Source organism: Oryctolagus cuniculus, chromosome 3, assembly GCF_964237555.1.
Source record: "Oryctolagus cuniculus chromosome 3, mOryCun1.1, whole genome shotgun sequence".
In the NCBI taxonomy this organism is placed as follows: Eukaryota; Metazoa; Chordata; class Mammalia; order Lagomorpha; family Leporidae; genus Oryctolagus; species Oryctolagus cuniculus.
In genome coordinates this window covers 59,286,593-59,311,429 of record NC_091434.1, presented here as the reverse complement: position 1 = coordinate 59,311,429, position 24,837 = coordinate 59,286,593, and the positions used below count along the sequence as shown (strand labels likewise).

General features: G+C 38.5%; 1 protein-coding gene across 2 annotated transcripts in view; it reads left to right on the top strand.

Annotated features, from left to right (window-relative positions):
- ITGA4 (integrin subunit alpha 4) overlaps nt 1-24,837 on the top strand; it is a 113,300-nt gene that overhangs the window by 61,442 nt on the left and 27,021 nt on the right. Inside the window, exons 15-17 of one of the 2 annotated variants that reach the window (XM_002712227.5) lie at nt 4,835-4,989; nt 16,043-16,192; nt 17,770-17,846. In XM_002712227.5, coding sequence (XP_002712273.2) covers nt 4,835-4,989; nt 16,043-16,192; nt 17,770-17,846 — 382 coding nt within the window. Of the gene's footprint in view, nt 1-4,834; nt 4,990-16,042; nt 16,193-17,769; nt 17,847-24,837 lie in introns of those variants that run through there. The other variant, XR_007920629.2, reaches the window with a different exon arrangement.

Below are 24,837 nucleotides of genomic sequence, written 5' to 3'. Positions count from 1 at the left end.
TTCTTTTCAAAATATAAAGTACATTTACACACCTCAGTTTCACGGATGTCTTGAAAATCTGGAGCTGACTTAAGCTTAGAGGAAGACCTAAGAGGAAGAAAATTCTTTTCTTCATGTTCTCTTATGTTTGAATAATAGAAAAAGCTTATCTGGAGTCTAGTCTCTGATTCTAATTTATACAAATAATATACACCTCCTAATTTACTGCAAATTGCTCCTCATGAGGACTGTACCCATTTCCCAAGTAATAAAAATACAACCTCAATTCCACAATGCATTAAAAGCGTTATTCACCATGATCAATTTGGATTTATCTCATGATGCAAAGATGGTTTGACACATGCTGATTTTATTTGTAAGTGTGATACACCACATTAAATGTATGTTTAATGAAAACATAAAATAATGTGATCATTTCAATAGTGCAGAAGATTATAAGTTCTAAACATTAGATATTGAATGTATGTACCTCAGCTTAATATAAGCCATATGTATAAAACCAACAACTAACATCATAATAAAATGGGAAAAGCTCAAGATTTCTCAAAACAAAACAAGATGTCCACTTTCACCACTTTTATTCAGTATCGTAGTGAAAATCCTTCCCAGTACAATTAGGCACGATGAAATAAAGAACATCCAAACAGGAGAGAGGAAAATCAAATTTTAAGTGTTTGCAAACATCTTTCCACATGTAGGAAACCCAAAGACTCCACCAAAACCTATGTGAATTAACAAATGAATTCAACAAAGTTGTGGAATACAAAGTCAACCTACAAAAATCAGTAGCAATAACGTGTATCATCTAAAATTGTGGTTAATTTCAAATCACATATGTGATTTTTATAAGCATTATGTGTATGGAAACAGATTACTGTTTCTAATTATGTTACAGTTTAGCTAATAATATGGACTAATAATAGATCTAGAGGAATTAGGTCATGGTAGAAGAGAAGGAAACCTGGAATTATCATTTGGACATTAATTATTCACAAAATCAACATCCCTAAAAGACCTATCAAGTTGATTATACCAATTACCTTTGAGGCTGCTCTCAACTACACATCACAAAGGGCAGTAAGTACTTCCTGAATTAAATTATGGATATGTCAAAGAGGTCTCAGTCTGAATTAACTTATAATGAAACATACAGAATTGAGCCTAGTATCTCCATTTTAGATCTGACTCAATTTTATTAGTTATATGGAGATTTTCTGGCCAGAGCTGCAGTGATAAAAGGGTGTAAGCAAACCCTTCATTGAGTTTTTGATTTGAGAAGCAACAGATTAGGAGCATGACCCCTGAGTGAATTACCCTTTAACATAGATGTGCTGATTGAGGTCATGTTGAATAGATAGGGCTTGTTTCCCCTTATGTAAAACCAGTGTTTACTATCAAATCCATTGCGATCAGATACTTTTTTTTATTTTAACTTTTATTTAATAAATATAAATTTCCAAAGTATAGCTTTTGGATTATAGTGGTTTCCCTCCCCTCCTTAACTTCCCTCCCACTCGCAAACCTCCCATCTCCCGCTCCCTCTCCCATTCCATTCATATCAAGATTCATTTTCACTTATCTTTATATACAGAAGATCAATTTAGTATATATTAAGTAAAGATTTCAACAGTTTGCACCCACACAGAAACAGAAAGTATAAAGTACTGTTTGAGTATTAGTTATAGTATTAATTCAATCCCACTTCCCATGTTGGATCGTTCTCTACTTTTTAACTCTATCAGTTAGTATTAGCAGACACTAGTCTTGTTTATGTGATCCCTTTGACTCTTAATCCTATCATTATGATCAATTGTGAACTGAAACTGATCACTTTGACTAGTGAGATGGCATTGGTCCCTGTCACCTTGATGGGATTGAATTAGAATCCCTTGACACGTTTCTAACTCTACTATTTGGGGCAAGTCCGATTGAGCATGTGCCGAACTGTACATCTCCTCCCTCTCTTATTCCCACTCTTATATTTAACAGGGATCACTTTTCAGTTAAATTTAAATACCTAAGAATAATTGTGTGTTAATTAAAGAGTTCAACCAATAGTATTAAGTAGAACAAAAAAATACTAAAAGAGATAAAGTATTAAGTTGTTCATCGACAGGACAAGGGCTGATCAAGTCACTGTTTCTCAGTGTCCATTTCACTTCAACAGGTTTCCTTTTTGGTGCTCTGTTAGTTCTCACCAATCAGGGAGAACATATGATATTTGTGCCTCTGGGATTGGCTTATTTCACTCAGCATGATGTTTTCCAGATTCCTCCATCTTGTTGCAAATGACCAGATTTCATTGTTTTTTACTGTTGTATAGTATTCTATTGAGTACATGTCCCATCATTTCTTTATCCAGTCTACTGTTGATGGGTATTGAGGTTGATTCCAGGTCTTAGCTATTGTGAATTGGGCTGCAATAAGCATTAAGGTGCAGACAGCCTTTTTGTTTCCCAATTTAATTTCCTTTGGGTAAATTCCAAGGAGTGGGATGGCTGGGTTGAATGGTAGGGTTATATTCAGGTTTCTGAGGAATCTCCAGACTGACTACCATAGTGGCTTTACCAGTTTGCATTCCCACCAACAGTGGGTTAGTGTCCCTTTTTCCCCACATCCTCGTCAGCATCTGTTGTTGGTAGACTTCTGAGTGTGAGCCATTCTAACTGGGGTGAGGTGAAACCTCATTGTGGTTTTGATTTGCATTTCCCTGATTGCTAGTGATCCTGAACATTTTTTCATATGTTTGTTGTCCATTTGGATTTTCTCTTTTGAAAAATGTCCATTGAAGTCCTTGGCCCATCTCTTAAGTGGGTGGGTTGTTTTGTTGTTGTGGAGTTTCTTGATCTCTTTGTAGATTCTGGTTATTAATCCTTTAACTGTTGCATAGTTTGCAAATATTTTTTCCCATTCTGCTGGTTGCTCGTCACTTTCCTGACACGTGGCTGAATTCGTCCCAGAGGCGTAAGCTATTTCTAAAATACACATGAACATCTCAGGAACTATATATGTTATTTTTAAGGAACTATACAAATTCTTAAAATATCACTTATTAATGCTATGTAAAATGAGTGATACCTCAATAGACTACTAGATTCAGCTTGCTTTGCAAATAATTTGTTTAGATTCAGGAAATAGTTTTCATTTTCTTGGCAAGTTCTGGCTGGAAATTTTTTGTTTGCTTTAAACATTTTACTTTTTGCTTATTTGAAGATTTTCCTTAGCAGATGAATTTTTTTAACTTTTATTTAATGAATATAAATTTCCAAAGTACAGCTTATGGATTACAATGTCTTCCCCCCCATAACGTCCCTCCCACCCACAACCCTCCCCTTTCTCACTCCCTCTCCCCTTCCATTCACATCAAGATTCATTTTCAATTCTCTTTATATACAGAAGATCAGTTTAGCATACATTAAGTGAAGATTTCAACAGTTAGCAGATGAATTTTACTATGTCATATTTGAAATAAACCCCATCACACTTGAGAGAATGTCTGTATTTAATTTTTTTTACACTAATGAACACTAGAAGGGCATCCTAGAAATGCAGAAAACGTAGGGGGAGGACCTGTAATCAAGGTATAGGGCTAGAAAGAAGACATTTTCCCCTCATTATTTATTTCAGACACAGACTGACAGGACTGTCATATGGTGGTTCACTCCTCAAATGCTCATCATATCCAGTGCTGGGCCATGGCCAGACTCAGCAGTTAGGCACACAGTACACATTTCCCATGTGGGTTCCCAGTTCCTTGAGTCATTACTGCTGCCTATACTGGGTCTGCATTGGTGGGAAGCTGGAGTCAGGAGCTGGTAACAAAAATTGAACCCAGGTTCTTCAGTGTAGCACAGAGCATTTTAACTGCTAGGCTAAATGCTTGTTCCCAAGAAGATGTTTTTGAGTAAAGCATACAGGTTTTACTTTATATATCAAAACTTAAAAGGAAAATCTGAGTTCACTTTATATTAAAAGAAAACTAGCAAACCTTCAAATCAGAAACAAATAAAAATAAATGAACCTAATTATATCCAATCAGTTGCATAACCACACAAGAGAAAATTAGTCCAAAAAATGTTTGAACACAGTACTCCTACTTCCTCAGTCATTTGTTTTAAGGGCAAAAATGACTAAAGAATAAAAATATATTAAATATTAATAATAAAATGAAAAAAAACAATCTGAAGTTTTCCTGAAAATTTTTATTAGTGATAATTATATATTGTTTTAAAGCTCTCTTTTTTAAAAAGATTTTGCTCTTTATTTGAGAGGTAGAGTTACAGAGGGAGAGGCAGAGAGAAAGGTCTTCTATCCATTGGTTCACCACTCCAACAGCTGGAGCTGGGCCAATCCAAAGCCAGGAGCCAGGAGCTTATTTCAGGTCTCCCATGTGGGTGCAGGCTGAAGCACCTGGGCCATGTTCTACTGCTTTTCCAGGTCATACCAGAGAGCTGGATTGGAAGAGGAGCAGCCAGGACTTGAACTGGCACCCTCATGGGATGCCGGTGTCACAGGTGAAGGTTTAGCCTACTGTGCCACAGTGCTGGACCCTTAAACTTTGATATATAAGCAAATAACTAAAGATGTTAGTATTAATAGAAAACTAAAGAAAAATTTTTACATTCTTCATTACATATAAAAATAATTTTTCTTTTTGAAATTTACATTTTTAGTTGTTCCCTGTTTGATGTTTCAGATTAATTTTTAAAAACTATTTAATAAAGAAGAGTTAATGTTTTCAATATTCTATATAAATTTGACTATTACCACTTTAAAACAATAAAGCAAATGTGCATAGGTAATTGATTATGTACAATTTTTTACTTTTTTGCAGTTTTGTTTTATAACATGAGTTTGGATGTGAACAGAAAGGCAGAGTCCCCATCAAGATTTTATTTTTCTTCCAATGGCACTTCTGATGTGATTACAGGAAGCATACAAGTATCGAGCAAAGCTACTAACTGTAGGACGCATCAAGCATTTATGCAGGTAAAGTACAGTATTTTATTAATGAATTTATAAGCTTCAATATTGTCAATACAATAAACTGTCATGTTGGTATCTTTTTATATAATGTGTTAAAAACAGGGTCCCTAATGATCCATTGTTCCAAAGAATTAAGCAATCCCAACCTGGGTAATTCAAAGCTCATGTCTTTGCCTCATCTTTATTTCACATCTGTCACATTTGACAGTGTTACTACTTGGAAATATCAGCATTTTGCTTTCTACAATTGCTTTTTTCCTAGCGCTGCTTGCTTATTCACTTGCCTGGAATTGTATATATTGAGTAGCTTCGAGCTTGACTCTGTCCCATAGTAGTCCTTGGGGGGTCGAGGGAGGCGGGGCAGTTGGTTGGTTTTTCATAGGATCCAATGAAGCAGACTCCCACATGACTGCTCTTGGATGGTGTCCTTGTGTATGCGCCAGCTTTCTCACTGATGGCAGTGGGAGCTTGCACAGTTGTAGCATGGTGGGGATCATCTGTGGGCCAGGACAACAGCTCTCATGATGGTTTGGAGTATGTCTTGCCAAAGCACAGGCGATTTCATGTTTCCTTTATTAAAACACTCCCAAACTGATCATCATGCTCCTCACATTGGTCAAATTTGATCATACGAAGCAGTGCCAAGTCTCTTTCATTAGGGAATGGTGTACTTCATCAGAAAATCTATTGTCATGAAAAAGCCAAACTATTCCCAAGAGCCCTTTCTGGGATTTCAAACAGTAGCCTCAGCTTAGAACTTAATTTTCCCTTAGATACTTAGTCTAAGCTAATACAAACAAGCGTCAAGAGTCCAGTACACTATTAAACGCTATGAGCAATAATCCCCAAACTATTTCCTCGTTACTCTGAACAAGTTTTATTGTAAAACTAGAATAATAATTTAGATGGTTCAGAGCCAAAAAGATAGGAGGATATTAATGTACCCATCATTTGTATGGTAGGGATTAAAGAAACCCTTTTCTTTTCATCCTTCATAGATCTGAGTTTACTTACATTTTTTGATTTTAAAACCAAAATTGAGAGCGTTTTGAAGGCAATAACAAGGCCATAATTAGATGTTCACAGAGAAACACATTGTTCTGAGTTTGTAAAAATGAGAGCAAATCGATATGGTTTATTTAGTCCTGTGTTTTTTGGCATTGTTCCTTTGACTAAGGAATCATCAAAATTGTACCTCTTCAGAATCAATGTGGAGTAGAAGCTGGAATTTACTAGAGGTTTCTGTGTATTGTCTCACAGACACAGTATGACCTAATGGTAATAGTAATGACACTTCTATGCTTCTACAGTCTGAAAGCACAGGACGGCAACCTGAATCCTCCTCTCTTCCTAATAATAGTAGCAAAGACGCTATATAGCTGTCAAGATGCCTGGATCATTCCTGTGTTCTGTAACATGTGTCCAGTGTCAAGAATATTAAATACACGTGCATTTCACCTGTGTGCCTCATAATGAGAGGAGATGACGTGTGTTGATTGTGTGCTCAGGCCTACAGCCCCCATCTGTCAGAAGACTCCTTGCCTGCTACTTGGGCATGTTTTACTTGCCATACTAATTGGGCCCCACTTACCCACTTACTCAATTCAGTAGGTATTTATTTAGTACTTAAATAGAAACAGCTTCTGTTTCAGACACTTTTATGTAACAGTGACTAGAACAAAAAGGTTGCTACCCTCATGGAACTTGTAGTCTAGTGGGGTGAGATAAACAGTAATATGTCTTTAAACATTCAGTGGTGTAGTATTTTGGTGGATGATATGGGTGATGGTGGAATGAGAAAGGGCAAGAGGTTCCAGGAGAGTTTGAGGAAAGCATGAGCGGTACAATTTTAAATTGAGTGGTTGGAGTAGGCCTCATCTTAAAGATGATATCTGAGCAAAGACTAAGGGAAGTGAGGCAGTCACCTGGGTAGATTTCTGGGCAGTGGTTCTCAACTTCATGTGCAACAGCAGCACCTGCAGAATTTTTTAAAAGCAAATTGTTGGGCCCCCGTCCAGAGTCCTGACTAGTGGGTCTGCAGTGAGGTTTGAGAGTTTGTGATTCTGCTACTTCCTGAGGTGTTGTCCATGCTGCTGGCTACTCTGAAAACCCCTGTCCTAGGGACGGGGCTTCACAGTGAGAATGATGGATAAAAATGCCTCAAGACTGGAAGGTGTCTGGTTACTTTAAGAAACAAGGGAGAGGTGATGATAGCTGGGAAAGTGACCAAGGTAAAGAGTAGTGGAAAACAAGTAATCTTATACAGAATGGGTGGCTTTTTCTTTGAGTAATATTGTGATCTGTTGTAAAGTTTGGGGCAGAGAAGTTACACAATCTGACTTGGTTATAAAAAGGAGCACACCAGCTGGCGCCGAGGCTCAATAGGCTAATCCTCCACCTGTAGTGCCGGCACACTGGGTTCTAGTCCCAGTCGGGTTGCCGGATTCTGTCCCGGTTGCCCCTTTCTCTGTCTCTCTCTCTCACTGTCTACTCTGCCTGTCAAAAGAAAAAAAAAAAAAAGGCACACACCAATGGCTGTGTCTCCCGCCTGTTGCTCCCCCACTTGCAGAGGAAGGACACTAGACCCTGCGCTGTTCTTTTGTCTGCTCGGCCCTTCCCGGGTTTGCTGCTGGTCCTTCCCGGGTTGGCTGCCGATCCCTCCACCTCCGTGGAAGGGCGGTTCCCCCTGCCACTTTCCCCACTTCCACGGAGGAGCGGCACACCACTGGCCGGCTCTCTCGGGGGCTGCTCAGGTGTTCCTTCAGATGTTCCTGGTGCATGTTGTCTCTCTCCTCCTTTATAGTCCTCTTCCACCAATCCATGCTCTGCTACCCACACGCCAAGCACGCTGCTCTCCTCCAATCAGGAGCAGGATCAGCTCCTGCAGCTTATCAGTCAAGTGGGCGAGAGGCAGCTGCGTAGAAGTTTTACTCCTCCCCAGCGCCATATTGTGGGAGAGCAGATGCATAGAATAAGTCTTAATTCCAGTAACTCAGTCTAGTCTCAGTTGCTCCCCACACCCGCCATTGGATATGTGGCATTGAGAAAGGGTGTCTCCAACGTCTGTAGCCTAAGCAACCAGAAGAAGATGGTTTTCATCTATTGAGACAAAATATTGCAAACTGTCTTGGAGTGAAAAATTCTGGAGTTCAGTTTTAAACCTGCTTAGCCGGAGAGACCTTTTTTACCTTCAGGTGTAAATGTCAGTTATACCCTTGTATATGTACTCCTCTGGAATTGGACATAGAACTGGAAATGAAACGATTTATCTTTGGTATGTGTCTGGTTATATCTTGCTATAAAATTTAAATCTTTAAAATCTTGTTGTAAAACTTAAACCTTTAAAAATAATTCTCTTCTAATCACACATTCTCCAGTTTCATGTTAGGTCTTGGCATATAAGGTGACATTTGTAACTGATAAGCTTTACATCACTGGCATATTTTCCTGAGACTGACTGTATTTTCATTACTTTTGTAGGCAGGTGTATGAGTTTTCTCAAGTCTACTCATATTTAAAACAATGACATATAGAATTATTTTACTTGAATGGTTGAATTTTATTCCTTATGAAATATAAAGGAAGAAAGAAATTTTTTATTTTGGTTTAAAAACTACATTGTTTTTCAGTGGTTCAATTACACCAAACTTTAGCTTATGCTATTAGAGCCACAGATTTATTGGATTTTGCTAAAGCATACCCTAGAACTTAGATGTGAGAGTTCACAAAAGGTTTTAAGGGCAATGAATATTTTTGTACAACTTAAACTATGCATCTGTGCAAATCCTCTCCTCTTAGACATTACTTTTTCCTGTATGAAAAGTAGTTTTCACCTGCCATATAACTATATGAAAATGAATCTTTTTCTTTGCTATATTCAAATATACAACTTTATTAGATCCTAGAGATTTCTTAGGACAAGCGATAACATTGTGGTTGTTTTGAATTAGGAAAACCCAGACAATTTGAAAAAGTTTATAGAAATGTTTGTGAATCTTCCCTTGAGATTTTGGTTTTTGACAATTTTTATTTATTTATCTTGTAAGGCATAGAAACAGATCTGTTGAGTCATTCTCCAAATTACCACTAGATTTGGGGTTGGGCAAAGCCCAATCCAAGTTATTGGAATTCAATCCAGGTCTCTCACTGGGTGGCGGGAACCCAAGTACTACAACCATCACCTGCTGCCTCCCATTGTGTACATCAACTGGAAGCTGGATCAGAAACAGAGCTAGGACTGGAATAAAGTGCTCCAATATGGGATGCAGGTATCCCAAGTAGCATCCTAACTGCTGTGCCAAATGCCTGCCTCTTCCCATAATGTTTTGATGAGTGATATTTCTTGGTCAATCTTGGTGGAGCTTCTGCATCAAAATATCCACTGATATTTGAGAATTGAAGAGTGGTACATTGAGGTGATGAATTAAGCAATAAATTTACCATCTATGGCATTTCTAATACAGGTAGTTGGCCTAGGAATGATTGTCACCAAAGAGATACTTAGATCCAGAGAGTTCAGTGGCCTTATCATGTTGTATTAAAATTATGAAGGTAACCTGCTTAACTATGTAGTATATAGTTTGTTCTTTTCTTCCCCTGGATTTCTCAAATTGATGTATTTTGACTTTCTTAAATACTGGGAGTTTGTTTTGTTACATAAATCTTTAAGTGTTGCCTAAAATCCACTCCTGAATTGTATTTTATTTTTAAAAAGATTTATTTAGTTGTGTTTTAAATGCAGAGTAACAGAGAAAAAGAGTAATTCCATGTACTGATTCACTCCCCAAATGCCTATGACAGCCAGAGCTGGGCCAGGCTAACAAACCTTAGGAGCTAGGAACTCCATCTTGGTAATAGGAGCCCAAGTAATTGGGTCATCATCTGCTGTCTCCCAGTGAATTAGCAGGAAGCGAGATCAAAAGTGCAGAGTAGCCAAGACTTAAACCAGGTACTCCAGTATGGGATGTGGGAGTCCCAAAAAGTGCTTAACCTGCTGTATCACAATACTCACCCTTATATTATATTTCATTCTAGTTGGTTATAATGCACATAGTTTAATGAGGTATCATTTGCTTCAAAGCAGTTGCTTTTCTGAATTAAACACTCTAAAGGCTTGCACATGCTTGCAAAAATTTCTGCTGAAAAAATCAAGTGTAAGAAAAATATGTTCTGCATTATGGTACCCTGTAAGTGAATTGATTATTACAGTATTTTTTTATATTGCAAGATCTTGGAAGCAGGACATTATCTCTTGCATAATTTTTCCTCAAACTCTTCTTGGAGCTATCACAATTCATTAATAAGACAGAAACTCAATATATATTTAACAAATTTATGAATGCTATATACTGAGTACTATTTAAAGAGTTCTATAAGGGAAAATCTGAGGGGTTTCTGTTGATATAATGGTTAGGACACCTGTCTTGGGGATATTGTCTTCTCTGGGGAAATTGTAGTGTAAATGCTTGACAGTTCTTTACCTTCTAAATCAAGCTTACTAGATTAAGTGACTTTAATTTCGTGTGATGAGCTGGCTCAGCTTCTAATTTATGTGTTGGTAGTACTTTCTACCTCTCAAACCCCACATTGGCACCAGAAGTATATTTCAGAAACATAAATGTGATCGTATTTATTGCTTGAAACTCTTTTGTGGAAGAGCCTGCTCAGCCCCTTTCAATTATAGATGAGGTAGCCATGCTTCCTCTGCACTTGTGCTTGAACATATTAGAATACTCATCCTTCCTAGTGGCTAGGTAGATTTATGGGCTATAGTCCTGATGTAGGTATTAGTTTGTATTTTTCAGAACTTTCTTGTACATAGTAGATCCATGAATGAATATCTCTAAGTGTTCATGTTTTCACATCATGTTTCATAAATATGTTGCCTCACCTCTTTAACTCTTTCAGTACATGAACACAACAGAAGTACCTGGGTCTACAGACCATATTTTCCCCCAACATTGATTTCTTTATTTGAAGGCAAAGCAACACAGAAGGAGAGGCAGACTGATAAAGAGACCTTCTATCTACTGGTTCATTCCCCAAATGTTCACAATGTTTGTGAGTAGATCAAGCCAAAGTCATGAGCCAGAATCTCCAGGTCTCCCATACGAGTGGCAGGAGACCAAGAACTTGATCCATCTGCTGCTGCCTTCCCAGGTGCATTAGCAGGGAGCTGGATTCAAAGCAGAGCAGCTGGGGCTTGGACTGGCATTTTGATATGTGATGCTGGAGTCTCAGGCAGCAGCTTAATCTCTGCCATAATGCTGCCTCCTACAGCTCATCTCTCAAGTTGACTAGGAATAGATATTTTCATGAAAGTCAAGCAATAAGGCAGATGCTGTGTGATTTCAGGCATGTGCTAATTTGTATGCTTGTGGGTGCCCTATTTTTTAAGTGTCCATAAAAATGTGGCATGGAATCTTCATTATTTTTAACGTAGATAGCACATGCCCATCCAAATGAAAAATGTTAAGCAAATCTACTTCTCTCTCCCAAATACTTAATTAGTCACTTCTAGACATTTTTGGTATTACAGCTTTTTCCTTAGGTGGAGCTGTTAAAGTTAAGTAAGTGTGAATATCTGTCAAATACAGTTCTTGCAAGAGTGCACGTACATTTTGTATATTGTGAGAAAAGCATAATTAATAGCTAATTAGGATAATGAAAGTAATATACACCAGATGTAGAGAAGACCTTGTGGAAAATTAGTATGAATTAGATAACATGTGATTTGGTCAAGGCAAGCTTGTTGAGAAGAATTAAAACAGTGGACATGTGGAGGGACCATCAGTGGCTGTCTAGCTCCTACACCTGGGGGATAATTTAATCAAGTTTGCTATTGTAATACTCAGCGTTTCAAGCTGTTCCATTTTTACAAGTTGATAACTTGGGATTTGGGCCTTGATTTGCAGCATTCCTACATGGTCAGGGTTTCATGTTGAGTTGATCAACATTAAGTTGTTTAATAAAAGTGTCTATAAAAACGGAAAATTTGTCAGAGATCTTGAATACTGTGATTCATGCTCCACGTCTTCCAGATACCATTTAGTTAATAGAAATCTAATACCTCTCATTTCTATTTATTGTTCATTAATTGGCAGTAATCCAGTTTTCTTCCAAATTCTCCATTCCTTCCAAATGTTCACTAGAATTTATTTTTAAAAACTTACACTCTGTAATTTTTTGGTTGGCTTACAAAGCCACATTTTGAAACAGTGTACACATGGTTATGATATCTAAATTTTCAAATCTGTTGTGTCACTCAGTCCTCACAGCAGTAAGGGACAGGTATTGTCACCATCCTCATCCTTCCCATGCTCAGATGAGCTCACTGAAGCAGAGGCAGATACAGTATCTTGCTCAGTATCATGCAGATCATGAATAATGGGCCCAAGATTTGAACATGTACTTCTCTTTCAGATCACCTCCCCTAACCACTACATTAATGCATTTAAAATGTAAATGAAAAGTTATATCCTTTTATAATTACATAAAGACATGGAAGAGATGCAGGCTTGTAGGTGTATGTGTTCTCTTTGTTAATTTACTTCATTGGTTTTTATCAGAAGTTATTATAGATATAAATAACACATCCCTAATCTGTATGATTAGGGATTACCAATTAATAATTTTTTTAAAATAACCCTTTCTTTATTTTCTTTTAGGCAGTGATGTGTAAGCCACAAACTAATCCTATAAGAACTTAGATAAAAAGAAACCTGGTCCACTGAGGTTGCTCAGTAGGAGGTCTATCATTTACAATGTCAGGAGTCTACCCTGAGGAGCTCATCAGACAGAAGTAGAAACTTCAGTTATGAGTTACGTTAACAGCCTCGCCTGGCTGTATGCATGTGGGCACCCTATTGTGTGGGTCTCTTTAATGGTCAAGAGGCAGAGAAAGAGAGACAGAAACAGAGAAAGAGATCTTCCTTCTGCCGATTCACTCCCCTAAAGCCTGCAACAGCCAGGGCTGGCCCAGGCCAATACCAAAGACAAGAATTCCATTCAGGTCTCCACATGGGTGGCAGGGACCCAAGTACTTGAGCCATCCTGTCCATTGCCTCCCAGGGTGCACATTAACAGGAAGCTGGATATGAACCAGAGGAGCTGGGACTCCAGCCAGACACTGGAATATCAGATACGGGCATAGCAAACAGTGTCTTTTTTTTTTTTTTTTTTTTTTTTGACAGGCAGAGTGGACAGTGAGAGAGAGAGACAGAGAGAAAGGTCTTCCTTTGCCGTTGGTTCACCCTCCAATGGCCGCCACGGCTGGCGTGCTGCAGCCGGCGTACCGCGCTGATCCAATGGCAGGAGCCAGGTACTTATCCTGGTCTCCCATGGGGTGCAGGGCCCAAGCACTTGGGCCATCCTCCACTGCACTCCCTGGCCACAGCAGAGAGCTGGCCTGGAAGAGGGGCAACCGGGAAAGAATCTGGTGCTCCGACCGGGACTAGAACCCGGTGTGCCGGCACCACTAGGTGCTAGGTGGAGGATTAGCCTATTGAGCCGCGGCACCGGCCGCAAGCAGTGTCTTAACCACTGTGCCAAACACCCATCTTGACTTTATTTTTTAAATGAAAAGAACCTGTAAACTGAAATGGGCATTTGAAAAGTAGAAGCAATTGAAGTTTACATTTTAATATTTATTGTGAAAGACATTGAATTCTAAGACCAATTCTTCAGATTATCTTCTGAGTATAGTAAGAATTTTAATAAGAAAACACTACATATGTTCTATATTAGTTCTTGCTGTTGATTGTAAGCTGTCCTCTCAAACCTTGAGGTAATTTCTACTTTCAGTTTTTGTTGGACTTAATATACTTTTATAGATTTGCCTGTAGCATGTCTTATTTCATATAATTTGTCAATTGATTTTGGTAATAAATCTTCATATTTTATTAGTAAAATCTTGCTAGCCTACTTTTACTGGGAGAAGACTGTTTTGTTCAGTATACTTGGAAAGTTACATTGCTGTCCGTGGAGGTCTCAGAAAAGTGCCTAAGAGATACAGCATTTTCGATTTTGCCTAATTTCCATATATTCTCACAAACTTGAGAGTCTAGAACACCTTCAATTTAATTGAATTCTGAATGATTTCAAATTACTTTTTGTTGATTATTTCATTATTTGTGCTTCTGTATGTGAGCAAATAATCAAATGAAAAGGTAAAAAACATTTTTAAGCTCATGGAGAACATTTTTTAAAAAAGACAATTAATACCTGCATGTAGAAATAAAGATTAACGTGTGAACACTGACAATAACTCCAAAGCTATTTGAGGGCAGAAGACAATAAATTTTAAAAATGTAATGATTCAGGGGCCGGCGCCGTGGCGCACTAAGTTAATCCTCCACCTGTGGTGCCAGCATCCCATATGGGCACTGGGTTCTAGTCCCGGCTGCTCCTCTTCCAATCCAGCACTCTGCTGTGGCCCAGGAATGCAGTGGAGGATGGCCCAATTCCTTGGGCCCTGCACCTCATGGGAGACCAGGAGAAGCACCTGGCTCCTGGCTTCGGATTGGTGCAGTGCCGGCCATAGCAGCCATTTGGAGAGTGAACCAACGGAAGGAAGACCTTTCTTTCTCTCTGTCTCTCTCTCTCACTGTCTGTAACTCTACCTGTCAAATAAATAAAAGTAATGATTAATTGTCATAAATGAGAGCAGGAATGAGAAATGCTCTATAGAAATTACTAAAATATTAAGTATAAAATCCCAAATTGATAAATAAATCCAAGTACAAAGACCTGAAAAAGCTGTAGTAACTAACAAGAGTTCTGTGAAGTCACTAGGATATAAAATGTAGAGAATAAATACCTTTCTGAAATGCCATTCGTAATGGGGTAGAAGATGTAAGAAGCATTTGGCTTAGTCATGAGTGAAGGATGCCTGCATTCCACATCTAAGTACCTGGGTTTGAAACCTGCCTGTACTTCCTGATTCCATCTTTCTGCTGATGCAGACCCTGGAAGGCAGCAGTGACAGCTCACCTAGTTAAATCTGTACCTCCCATGTGGGAGACCTGGATTGCATTCCTAACCCTTGGCTTTGGCTCAGCCCTAGCTGTTGTGGACATCTGGGGAGTGAACCAGTTGATGAGAGTGCTCTTGCTCTCTCTTACTCTGACACTCAAGTAAGTTTTTTTTTTTAAAAAAAAATTGAAATGGAAATATAATAGGAAAGGCCCATAAAGGATTTTTTAAAAGATGTATTATAATAGACATGATCGAATTTGATCAGTGCTACTAATATAAGCTAATTGATAAAATTTTTCTAGAAGTTTACTAAAATGTGGTGTTAAATGGAATAAATAATTGATTAGCATTTTGGCATGATTTACAAGGGCATAATAATTTAAAATGCTTATGATACAATAAGTTATATTTAAAAAGCAAAGAAAATATCATGGAAAGAAAGCCCAAAAGTATTATTGCTTGACATATAGTTTTTCAATGTTATGCTGCTTGTGTTTTTCATAAGATATAGGAACTATTTGCAATGTGTAAAAATGTACATGTCCAGTTATTTTTTAACAATTTAGATTGACGGCGCCGCAGCTCACTAGGCTAATCCTCCGCCTTGCGGCGCCGGCACACCGGGTTCTAGTCCCAGTCGGGGCACCGGATTCTGTCCCGGTTGCCCCTCTTCCAGGCCAGCCCTCTGCTGTGGCCAGGGAGTGCAATGGAGGATGGCCCAAGTGCTTGGGCCCTGCACCCCATGGGAGACCAGGAAAAGCACCTGGCTCCTGGCTCCTGCCATCGGATCAGCGCGGTGCGGCGGCCGCAGCGCGCCGGCCGCGGCGGCCATTGGAGGGTGAACCAACAGCAAAGGAAGACCTTTCTCTCTGTCTCTCTCTCTCACTGTCCACTCTGCCTGTCAAAAAATAAAAATAAAAAAATAAAAATAAATAAATAAATAAATAAACAATTTAGATGAAAAGTGTTTGCTTTGGCTTCCAGTTGCTGTTTTTGGCCTTATGAAAGGAAGTAGGATGTTTTATATATGTTTCATTTGCATGTGTATCTTTGTCATTCTTACGGTTTTTAATCCCCATAGAAAGATGTGAGGGACATCCTTACTCCAGTTCAGATTGAAGCCGCTTACCGCCTGGGGCAGCATGTCCTCACTAAACGAAGTGCAGAAGAATTCCCACCACTGCAGCCAATTCTTCAGCAGAAGAAAGAAAAAGACGTGATTAAAAAAATGGTAGGAATATTTTCTTTCACTTAGAACATTTTCAAAAATGGCATAATTCTGAAGAAATGAACTGGATCTCTGAAATCTTTAATAGTTACGTGGTTTGTTGTTGTTGTTGTTGTTGTTGTTGTTTTATGTCTCTATCTCACCTTTCCCACGGATTCACTGCCTTGTCAGTCACATTCCTTTCTGGCTTTTATTTCTTCATAAGCACATGTATTTATGTTATGTTAAAATCAATTTAAATTCTGTAACATGCCTTTTAGCCACACCGCAACATCAGCTGTATTTTAAGTTAGATATCTTGTAACCTGTGAACTGCCTTTTCTAAATTATCCCCAAATATTTCAGCTTCACGGACAATGCAGTTATTCTCAGTCATGCTGTTGTTCAAACTTTTACTGTCCGACAACACAAGGACATAGTCAACAGGATGTGTTTGGGCATGGTCAAAAGCATCCATTAAAACATAGGCTCGTGGCATGCCTAGTGTAAAAGATAAAGGTGTGGGTCATCTCCTGTCAAGGCAACATCGCTCTAAGCCGTGTTAAGACATTTGAGCTTATAATCACCACTGTCTGGTCCAGAATACTAGATCAAATGAAGATAATAACGCAAGGGCAAATTGTGTCTCTACCCTTCCGTGAAACTTTTTTTACGAGCCAATTTTTTCACTCTTCCTGTTGAACTTCAATTTTTCAATAACAACTATTTCTGCATGTTTTTAATATTGAAAGTATCAATATTGCAAGCATACAAGTGAAAACTTTGGCTGACATTTTGATTCTTAGAATAACCTACTATATAAATTGCAATGGCAGAAAAGCATTACACTTAATTGTATAGAGAAGGGTTTAAACTTCTCCCCCAGGTATGGGCTCACTGTGGCCTGGCTTGCTGTTTGATAGTCCCCCCTCACCTCCTAGTCCCTGCATATGGTTCCTTCCCTGACCTTCCAAATTTCTCTCTTGTCCATCTCTCCCTCTTTTCACTTCTTCCTGTCATCCTCTTTTTTTTTTCTTTCTCTCCATTTTTTTTTTCTTTTAAGTGTTCCCCTGTATATTGTAGTATCTGTGGATCTTATTAAAGTGCTTAACAGTTAAATTCTGGAAACCCTATGAAAGACTATCATTTAATTCTCTTCAGTGTTTCTTCAAGGTAACTTTTGAAAATGTTTACTTAGTGTAATTTCAACGAATATAAAATCACAGTCCTGCATCTGCCAAAACTGAGTAAATGCTATGTCTATGTGAAATAAGAAACTTATAAGGAACTTGATGAAGAATTTCTTGGTGGCTAATATTCTCCAGTTATCTGTCAAGTGCCTTTCATTTAACTTTTTTCTCAAATCTTATGTTAAAAACTTCAGTTTTAAAAATTGCGTATTAGAAGAAGTTCATTTATTTACTATTATATCATTTTAACTTAACCAATTCTTGAATTGAACTCTTTGGGAGAGATAAAATAAGGAGTCTTTAATTTGATGTATTAATTTTATTTGCCTTGTGCATGACAGATGTCTTATTCTTTAAAATATGCATCTACTTATTTAACTAAAATAAAATATTGGCATATTTTATTTTCAGATAAACTTTGCAAGGTTTTGTGCTCATGAAAATTGTACTGCTGATTTACAGGTTTCTGCAAAAATTGGGTTTTTGAAGTAAGTATATTCTCTGTTACTCATAAACAGGGGCTATTGGGCATTTGTGGGATCCAAAGATAAAAGACTAAGAACTAACTTTTGAGGTTAGCAGCATCTAAAGAACTGGAAAAGAACACTGTTCTAAGAGAGATTAAATGATTAAATCATATGCAAAAAGTATGCATACACAGATTACCACTTTTCAAACAATGAGAACATATGAGCCCCTAAGCCTTTAGGAAACATATCTTAATATTTTATCAGTAACTCAGAAGATATTTCAGGATTTAATTGTGCCTTGGGTTATCATTGTTACAGTTTTGTTTTAGATATTTATGAGTGCTTGTTAAGAGTTTTTTTGGCAAAATGAGCTTTCACTACACAAGTTTCTTGTCACCTAGAAAACTGGTTATATCATTCAGACTAATGCACAATTCATGTATAATGAATTTGAAGGAGAATAAACAATCTTCCTCTTCTAGACTCAAAGAAGGGGAAATAACAAAAGGGAAAAATGTGTGAAGTGCTTAAAATTGCACGTAATACATAGCGGAAACTAAATCAATATTGGTGGTGGTTGTTATCATGGGAATAAACCATTACAATTTATATCTAGATTCCCTGCATAATGAGAGTTCAGGAAGTTCATGGATTAAATTAAAAGATAACTTTATTTTGGCATAAAAGCTTTGAAATCCAAGCAGGTTTTTTAATAATATGCATTGTCTATGGATTTTTGGAGGACACCTCATATTCAAATTTTTTGTATTAGAGGGACAGAGAGAAAAAAAGATGCACACTTTGGATTGAGGATTGATTGTATGTGGGAAGGAAAGGAGGAAAAAGGATCCATGAGTGACAAGGCAGGAAAATGGGAAACTATTTTTGGGAGGTCTAGAAATAAAGGAAGCAAGTTTCACTTGGGGCATGTTGAATTTGGTGGGATTTCTGTATGTAGCTCTCCATTTGAAAATCTAATTCAGGATTACAATTTGAAGTTCTTCTACACAAGTGAGATGAGAGATTTCCCAGGGGTTGGAAATGTGAATTTCCTAGACGGAAGAACTGAGAATCAAATATTGGAGACAATTTTATTTTAAAAGCTTATGAAGCAGAGGGAGTCCCTTTAGGAGATTGCACAGGTGTCTCCAGAGAACTAAAAGGAGAAGGAAGTCCGTGGTGAAACAGCCAAAGGCGAACATGAAGAGAGGAACAAAATACTATAAAATTATGTGAAGAGAGTACATATAGTAATGACTGGGGGAAAGGTCATGGGAATTGACATCTAAAATGTGATTGGTGGGAATAAAGAAGACTATCATTGGAGTTTAGGATACAAATCACAGTGCAGGGTTTATGATCAAGGAGAAGAGAGTGTACTGAAAACAGGTCAGCTCAACTGAAGAATTCTTACATATTTATCAAGTAGTATTCATTTAATCAGGGACACATAATATGAGGATTAAAGCAATGACGTCATACATAAGAGCGTTCATTGTTAAATGAACAACAGGAGTCACTGTGTACTAACTCGCAGTGCAGGACCTCTGTCTCAATGAGTTGTCTTATGATATACTTATTCTCAGTTTGTGTGTGTGTGCAAGTTGTTGAAATCTTTACCTAGTATAGAGTTGGTCTTCTGTGCACAAAGTTAATTGAAAATTAATCTTAATGGAGAATGGACTGGGAAGGGGAGAGGGAGGAGGAGGAGGGGTGGGAGTGTGGGTGGGAGGGTGGGTATGGTGGGAAGAAAAACTATATTTCTGAATTTGTATTTATGAAATTTGCATTCTTTAAAAAATTAATTAATTTTAAGAAAGCAGTTAAAGGTTCTCAGCTTAAATCCCGCGTGGTGCCTTCAGTCCATTCTTGAACTCGTATCTGATGCGTTTGGCAGCTCTTCACTTCTCTGAACATTTTTTCCTTCAGTCTCAGGTGCCATCCTTTCCTACTTGTCTTCTGCCTCTCCAGCCCTCCTTCCTTCTCAGTTGTCTTTGAAGGTCTTTGATTTGGGCTTCCTAAACAGTCTTCCCTCAGCCCTTCTGTTCAGTACCATATTTTCCCTGGGGAATCTTGCTCACAGTTGTGGTCTCACCTGCCCTGCCTGTTGGAGTTTCACAGCCACAATCCAGTTGCGTTCTGCACATACCCTCTCTGGTGCACCATACATTCAGCCTTCCTAGCAACTATCCAGGAAATATAACCACTGGTTTGTTATCAAAGCCAGAAGCCTAGGGCTCAGCCCTCATGCTTCTTTCTTTGTTATTCCTGACATCTAATCAGTTATTAAGCTCTAAAGCTCTATGGACTTCAGAATGGTTCTCACCATCATGGTGCTCTCTGTCTGCCACTACTGCTCTGAACCAGGTACTTGATATCCTACCTGGATCACTGAGCTCCTGCGTTCCACGCTACTGACCTAAGACTGTTGTATGGTTCTAATTCGTTCACCATGTTGTTTCCAGAGAGAGCTGTCCATAACATAAAAATCTGGTAACAGCACCGTAGTTGCTCATTGTAGACTTAAAATCAGAAATCCTCGGTGCCGTTTTTCAGCAATTCCCCTGAGTGCTTTTTCCATCAGTAGCAGACTCTCTGTAGTTACTTGGCCCTGCTGTGCTCCAGTAACTTTCCGTATCTTTTCACTTCCACGCGTCTACTTTTAGATTATCTTTTACATCTAAATGGTTTCCCGGGGGAAGCTACTTAAACCTCAGTTGCCACTGGCCCCGTTGTGCTTGTATTTACCTTTGTTGCATGTCTGTCTCCAAGCTGCCCTAGAAGCTGCTGCAAGACAGGTTCATGTCTTGTCATCTTTGTGTTCCTGATGCCTAACAGAGTGCCAGAAACACTGTGGGTGACTGACAGAGGTTTGCTGAAAATGAATAAGAGTCTCAAAGAAGACAGTATATAAGGGGTCAGGCTCACAGGTTGAAGGCATCAACCTTAAGGAGAAGTTAAGATGCTCTTTATTTTGAGCTAAGGAGCTGTTAAAAGAACTGTAACATTTTTAAGAAACTTCCATGTGGAAGAAAGGGAAGTGTGGAGGATCCATGGATGGCTAGGATATAAAAAACAAATTCATATATGGTACTTGAGAGGAGCAAGGTTAGATTTGGGAACTTGAAAGAAATGGGAAAAGATTCAAAATAGCTATTATGCTACCTGGGCTAGGGAGTAGTCAAGTAGGAATGAATAAAACAGCATAGAGCGCTCAGTCCCCTGCGGGGCAGGATTACATGTGGAAGAGGAATAAATTACCTCTTTTCCCTTGGGCAATGCCTGCAAATAGACTTGATCCCCCACAGTTAAGGGCCAAGAAACTATAACCTCTGTGGCTGATAATTGGACTTTACACTTAAATTCTCCAGATTGACAGCTGAGATGATCCAAAGACATTTGCTGCCTGCTTTGAATCTTGACATGTAGTGTGGCACCTTTGCTAATTTATTAGTTGAGTAAATGATGACTTTCCCATTTAGGTACTTTCTTGATATTTCTGCCACCATGAACTTTTTTTTTAAAAGATTCTATTTATTTATTTGACTGGCAGAGCTACAGACAGAGAGAGAGACAGAGAGAAAGGTCTTCCATCTGCTGTTTCACTCCCCAAATGGCCACAAGCTGCAACTGGGCCAGTCTGAAGGTGGAAGCTTGGAGCTTGTTCTGGATCTCCCATGCAGGTGCAGGGCCTCAAGCACTTGGACCATCTTCTACTGCTTTCCCAGGCCTTAAGCAGAGAGCTGGATGGGAAGAGGAACAGCCAAGACAGGCACTGGCGCCCATATGGGATGCCGGCGCCACAGGCAGTCTTAACCTACTAAGCCACAGCGCCAGCCCCGACCATGGACTTTTTGTAAGAGTTGTTTGTGGGAAAGCTTTTCTAAGTTCCACATCAGTAGTGTTTTCATTTTCTTAAATCATACACTGCTGCTGTCACCTTTGGCACCTTGCATTGCAAACTCTCTGGCCTGTGAGAAAATGTTGGGATTTGTGTGAAAACATTGCTAAGAAAGCTTCTTTCCTGAAAGTTGAAGAAGCTGTATGTTAGAAAAGTAAGATATGGACATTTTACTTAAGTAATTCTGCTTTCCCCATTACCTATTTCCTCACATTAAAAACTTACCTACTTTGCAATTTAATTTGAAGTCATAATAGTTCTTTTAGTCAAAATGTGGAGTCTATTCGAATTTTAAGTGGCAGCCAGGAAGGTGTAAGGTAGTGTTTCACAAGGTGTGAAATTTGAATCACCTTAATGAAACTCACCTGGAATGTCTGACAGAAATGACTGTTCTCAGGCCCCTGGGCATCCAAATCAGAACCCGTGGGGACCAGATTAGAAATACTCACTTTTAAAAGGGTTCCAAGTTGTTAGGACATTAAAACCTGAGCACCAATGTAGTGGTGGTCAGAGAGCTTCAGATTTTAAGTCAGACTGACCCATTTTGAGACATGTATATACACGTCTTACTGTGTAAGTAAGACATTTACAGTAAATGTAATTTACATACTTACATTTGTTACATACTTACATTATGTAAATTTACTTTTACATACTTATACACATTTTACTGTATACTCTATATACATTTTACTGCCTGAGTGGTCTTGATCATCTCTTTAATCTCTTTCTTCATTGTAAAATAGTTGAAAAAGTAGTACCTACTCTGTAAGCTTGTTTTAAAGAACAATAAGGCAGGCCAAATTCATAGTGTAACACCTGGCACACAAGAAGTTTTGATAAAAGTTGTTACTAGTTTTGATACAGTAGTCCGCCCTTAATCATGGTGTCACTTGCCATGGTTTCAGTTAATGGGAAGTTCCATAAGTAAGGAATTCAAAAGTTTTCATCCGGAAGTGTATGATGCAGTCTTAGTTCATCTTGCTTCATTCCCAGGACAGGAAGCATCCCTTTGTGCAGTGTGTACACCCTGTAGACACTACGTCTTAGTCACTTGTTGGACATCTCATTATCAGATCAACTGTCATCATATCTCCAAGGCCTGTGATCCAGTCACCTTTATCTTCCTTAATGGCCCCAAAGTTTAGGAGTAGTGATAGGATAAGAAATTTTGCTATAATTGCTCTATTTTATTATTGGTTATTGCTGGTAATCTTTTGCTATGCCTAATTCACAAATTAAGTTTATTGTAAGTATGTCTGTGTAGGAAAAACATAGTGTGTGTGTGTGTGTGTGTGTGTGTGTGTGTGTGTGTTTTGGTACTGTCTGTAGTTTCCAGAACCCCCTTTGACTCTTGTAATGTATTCCTTGTGGATACAGAGGGGCTACTGCATGGTATGGTTAGAATATTCACAGATCATGACAACAGTTTTTTAATTTGGCCACAAAATGAAAATTGAAAATTCCAAACATTTTCTGCACATGTGCTGTGTGTCCTGAGAATATTACTTGCTGTGACTGGGTGAGTAGTTGTCAGTCTTGTGTGGCTTGTAGTAGCATGAATGTCAGTGTGAAGTAGTAGGCACCAGACCTTTTGCACTAATTAGGAAATTTGCAGACTATTCCTGTTAGGTAAACGCCAACTTACTTGAGGAACTTTGGAATTAAGACTCTTCCAGTTAACTTTTTAGATCCACAGTAGGTGATTCTGTCGATGTATTTGGCAATTGTAGTGAATTATATTCTATCAGACAAAAATAAACCTCTCCCAGTTAGATGTCCTGGCTGCATTCGCAGTAAAGGTAAGCAAATGGTGACCATATGTTCTAGGCATTGTCCCAGTCTTAATTCCACTAGCGCTAATGGTATTTATGCACACCAGACCTATAAACCTGTTTTAGGTAAATTTATTTACTCAGTAGAGAACATGAGTTTCTAAAGACCATGATAATAAACTGCTAACAGTACACTAAACAGTGCTTATGTACTCTGTATCATCTTTTCATTAAGTCAAGGCTTCCTACTGAACCTCTAAATTCTCAGGACAGTAAGCCACATTCAAATAGACTTCCAGTATAAGATAAAGGTGAACAAATATAGCTTCATTGAGATTACAAATATGAGTAGACATTATCCATCACATAGGCAGTTTAAAATCTTTCATATAGAATACTGATAAAATACGACACAACATCTCTTTTGTATTCTATCATGCTTTCAGGGTATATGATCCAGCCTTTCCCTGAACGATTGTTTTCATGTCAGTTAGGAGTCATTTTTTAAAAAGATTTATTTCTTCGAAAATGAAAGGAGAGGGTGAGGGGGAAGGGAAGAGAGAGAATGAATCTTCCAGGTCTTCCATTCGCTGATTTCATTCCCCTGATGGCCACAAGTGCTGGGGATGGGCCAGGCTAAAGCCAGCAGCCAGGAACTCCTTGTCAGTCCCCCACATGGGTGGCAGGGACTTGGGCTATCATTGTCAGCCTTCCCAGGCATAGTAACAGGGAGTTGAATTGGAAAACAGAGTAACTGAGACTTGAACTGGCATCTGATGTGGGATGCTGGTATTGTAAGTGGCAGCTCAGCCTGCTGTGCTACAACAAGAGCCCTCAAGAATCCTTTTGATTGCAAGAAACAAACAAAAGGAATTTAATTATTTAGCATAGTAAACAGCCTGGAGTGGAGGAGATGGTTACAGGTTTGGTGAACAGGTACCAAAGACTGCACATTGTTGGCTACCATTCCAGTTTTTTTCTGTTTTTGTTTTGTTTTTTTCCTCATGGTCACAATAGAGTTGCAATAGCACTAAAGTTCCAAGCAAGAAAAATAAAAGGGCAAGAGAAAAAATATTTGAGGCTGCCTTTCCAGGAAAGGAAGTGCCACATGAAATGTGTTCTGAGTAACCAGATCTGTGTCACGTTCTCAGCCTTGAATCTATTATTGTTGAAGGAGAATAGATTCATCATGCTCATGTTAGATCACCAGGATTCATTCCCCACTGCTGGACTACAGACTTGTTTTCCACAATATCAAAAGAATCTTGTTTACTAGCTGAACAATCTAGGGTTCTGTTAGAAGCTAAGAAATCAAATCATTGTTGGACAGTCA